This window comes from Mobula hypostoma, chromosome 4, assembly GCF_963921235.1.
Source record: "Mobula hypostoma chromosome 4, sMobHyp1.1, whole genome shotgun sequence".
In the NCBI taxonomy this organism is placed as follows: domain Eukaryota; kingdom Metazoa; phylum Chordata; class Chondrichthyes; order Myliobatiformes; family Myliobatidae; genus Mobula; species Mobula hypostoma.
In genome coordinates, this window is record NC_086100.1 from 177702579 (window position 1) to 177705942 (window position 3364).

At 45.6% G+C, this 3364-nt stretch overlaps 1 protein-coding gene across 1 annotated transcript; it reads left to right on the top strand.

The window, feature by feature from the left end:
- The first annotated feature begins 282 nt into the window (after positions 1-282).
- LOC134344985 (uncharacterized) lies at positions 283-1254 on the top strand. Its single transcript, XM_063045120.1, has one exon. The coding sequence runs from the start codon at positions 283-285 to the stop codon at positions 1252-1254; it is 972 nt and encodes a 323-aa protein (XP_062901190.1).
- Positions 1255-3364: the final 2110 nt, after the last annotated feature.

The following is a 3364-nucleotide window of genomic DNA, read 5'->3' on the forward strand; positions in this document are numbered from 1 at the left end:
GTTGCTTTGGAGCGAACTTCATATCTCCAGCTAACCTCATCAGACCCTCAACCTCTGCCGGATCCCGTTCCTATAAAATCAAACCAAAGACAGACAGACAGACAGACAGACACACACACACACACACACACACACCTGGTTTACTGTTTCTATGGCGATGTGGTCGAGTGATTGTTGCTCCGTCATTTAGCCGCAGAATATAAATGACCTGGAAACACGGACTGGAAAGGGGAAGTTTTTTTTTGTGTGTCTCGTCCTTAAGGGGGGAGGGGGCAGACAAAGATGTTAGAAAGAGAAGACATTCCATTTATGGTGGTGTTCGTGGCTACCATTTTATTGGGCACTACGGGGAATGTCATCGTGCTTTTCGCGTTCATCAGCAACGCAGTGAAACACAGGCGTTTCCCGCCGCTGGACAGAGTGATTGTGAACAAGACCTTCGTCAACTTGCTGCTCTGCTTCTACCAGGGCGTCCCGCGAGTGCTGATGTTCTACGGCGTCGAGCTATTCGAGGAGACGAGCTGTATCATCCTGGTCTATCTGAGCTCCTCACTCAGGTCCATCAGCATCTGGACAGTCTCCAACCTCAGCTTCCTCCACTTGATCAAGATTAGCAGACCCCGCTGCGCTCTGGCCAGCTACATCAGCAGCCATCAGAGCGGATACGTCAACGTGACCATCAGCGCCTTGTGGCTCACCAGCTTCATCTTCTACATCCCCTACACGCTGGACAAGATCATTCACCTGTCGCAGGAGAACGAGTCCAGCCCGGTAAAGTACATACCCAGTTCCAGCTGCAACGGCTTGTCCACCAGCCCCGCCTCTGACATCGTGACCTACATCTCGGTCAGCCTGGACCTCATCGCCATCCTTTGGGTGGTAGCTCTGAACGCTCTAATCATCCAACTTCTCTGCAAGCATCAAAGGCGAGTGGCGGCGGCGGGTCAGGGCATGAATTCCGCCAGCAAGACCCCGCTCCAGGCGACCCGCATTCTTGTTTCCTTGCTCTGCATCTATGTGGCCTGCTGGATCTCCAGCGATATCGTCTGGATCATGTTGATAGCGAGGATAACCCCCGACCAAGCTCGGGGTCAGACTCTGAAATACACCTCCAGTTTCCTCTCTTCTCTCTACTACTCCGCCAGCTCGTACGTCCTGGTTTTCGGGCACAGGAGCGTAAAAGAGGTGTTCGATCCGTTCTGCAAACGCTTGAAACAGAGAAAAACGACGCATTTTCAAGATGTGGAGATATAGTTTGACGTTTGGTAGGGTTAAAAAAAAAGCAAATTAACCAGTCAAAGGCCATTGAATATTAACAACGTGACCAGTTTACTGTAGGGCTAGGGATGGATGTTGATGTATTGTCTGTGTGGAAAGGCGTACACCGGGTTTTGGTCATTTGTAATTATAACGTAGGTTGGAGGGATAACTTTAGAAGGACAGTATCATGCAGAAGATAATGCATTTGGGCCATTGTGTAAGATCTTTTTAAAGAAAAAAAGATTAGCTTATAGGACAGTATGATGCAGAATGTCTGTGTTTGGGCTATTGCCTTTGGTGGAGTTACTCCTATCACTCCCATCAGCTGTCAGGGGTGGTCTGGGGTAGGACCTCTGAGGCCTAGTCACTGGCCAGGGATTGCTCTGCCTTGCAGGTCAGCTATAGTAGTGCAGCCTCCAAGACTCTGGATGTTGCCTGGGCAGAGATGGTAAACCCAGCCGTGGGCTGGTTTGAGCATGATCCTGTCCAGTACTCAGCTAAGGTTCAGTGGAGTTTTATAAAAGCTCTGTCCTGCTCTCATAAGTCTGTGCACAACGCTACTGTTAATAATACCAAATATCATGCTTGGTTTTTTTTTGAAACAGACTCTCAATCTGTCCTGTCACCTCTAGTGACTTGTGTGAATGTCGGTTCTGCTTTGGAGATGCAAAAGAAGTTCAGCGACAAACAATCTGCTGGAAGAACTTTGAATTTTCAGGTACAGATTTTACATCAATGTTGCCAATTCCTTTTGGTGCTAGGCCCTCTGAGTTCTTCCAGCAGGTTGTTGCTTCCTTTTTTTTTGAATGCCCTTTAAAATGTTGAGAATGCTCTCCTCATGCTTCCATCAAAATGTATCACATTAAATTCCATCCACCATGTGAATTCTCATTTTGACAACTGACATTCTCCTGAAGCCTGTTGTTATTTAGCACATTCCTTAAGTTTCATGCCAGGAGGCTCTGTGACCCCTGGGGTTTAACATGAGAACTCCTTTCTAAAACTAAAAAACACCGGATGAATGAATTCCTTACCAAGGCAGAGCAACTGTAAAGTGATTTTAATTAGATTATGGGGGTTGTTTGACTGTTCATTTTGCGTAACTGCAAAGTGATAGTACTGAGCTAGGAAGGATGATAAAGAGAGAGCGACATCACCACATTGAATCTAGATTAATCAATTGAGATTGAAATTTTGCAATAGACTGATTATGCAGTTTATGTTTTCTAACAGCACTCAGTGCTCGAACAAAACCCTAGCAGAATGGTTCAGACCTGGTTTTGTGTTTGACAACCCTTCCCTCTCCCCTCACCCCCATACTCCAATCCTCTCCTCCACCTACATGTATGAGTACCGTGTACACACACACACACACACACAGATGTATGAAGGTGAACTCAACATCACCCCCACCCCCACCACAACCACATGGTTTAACAGCAGGAGATACTAAACCAGTTTTAGATAGCACCGGATTTCCTAGATTTATACATTTATAAATTTACTATTAACTGGGCAGGGAGAGCCAGGGAGTTAAGTATGGTTCTGCCAGACCAGATTGCGTTTCAGACCAATGAAATTCAGATTGCCGCTCTAAAACAATAAGGTAAGATTGTTTTTTAATTAGCTATGGGTTACTTATATCTTTTTTTGCTGAAATAACTTCTTGGGCCCTTAACTCCCATTGATGACCTCCTGTTTCCATTGTCCAAAGTCGATGGTATGGTTGGAGTTCATCATTGTTTCTGTAATCCACTGTGCAGGGGATTGGCGGATACAGCTGCACCAGAGCCCTGTTGGCCGGCCTTAACCATTTCCACCTCCCACCATGGGGATTTTGAGTGGCTAGCTGAAATAATATTGCTTGTAAATTATTGCCTCATACCTTGCCCTTTATCCTTTCAATTATTTACACTTCATTGTATACAATCCATAACCATTAAATGTGATTCGCGAAATTATGTCTATGCGGGCAAAAGAGCTCTAGTCTCTCTAATTCTATCCTCCAGGTTTTGTTTTCATTTAGAGATACAGCACAGTAACAGGACCCTCCAGCTCAATAAACCTATACTGTACCTCCCAGTTATATCAATGTATCCAATTA

Bases quoted from the DNA above. Each gene is read 5' to 3' on its own strand.
- LOC134344985 (XM_063045120.1), top strand. From the start codon at position 283: ATGTTAGAAAGAGAAGACATTCCATTTATGGTGGTGTTCGTGGCTACC.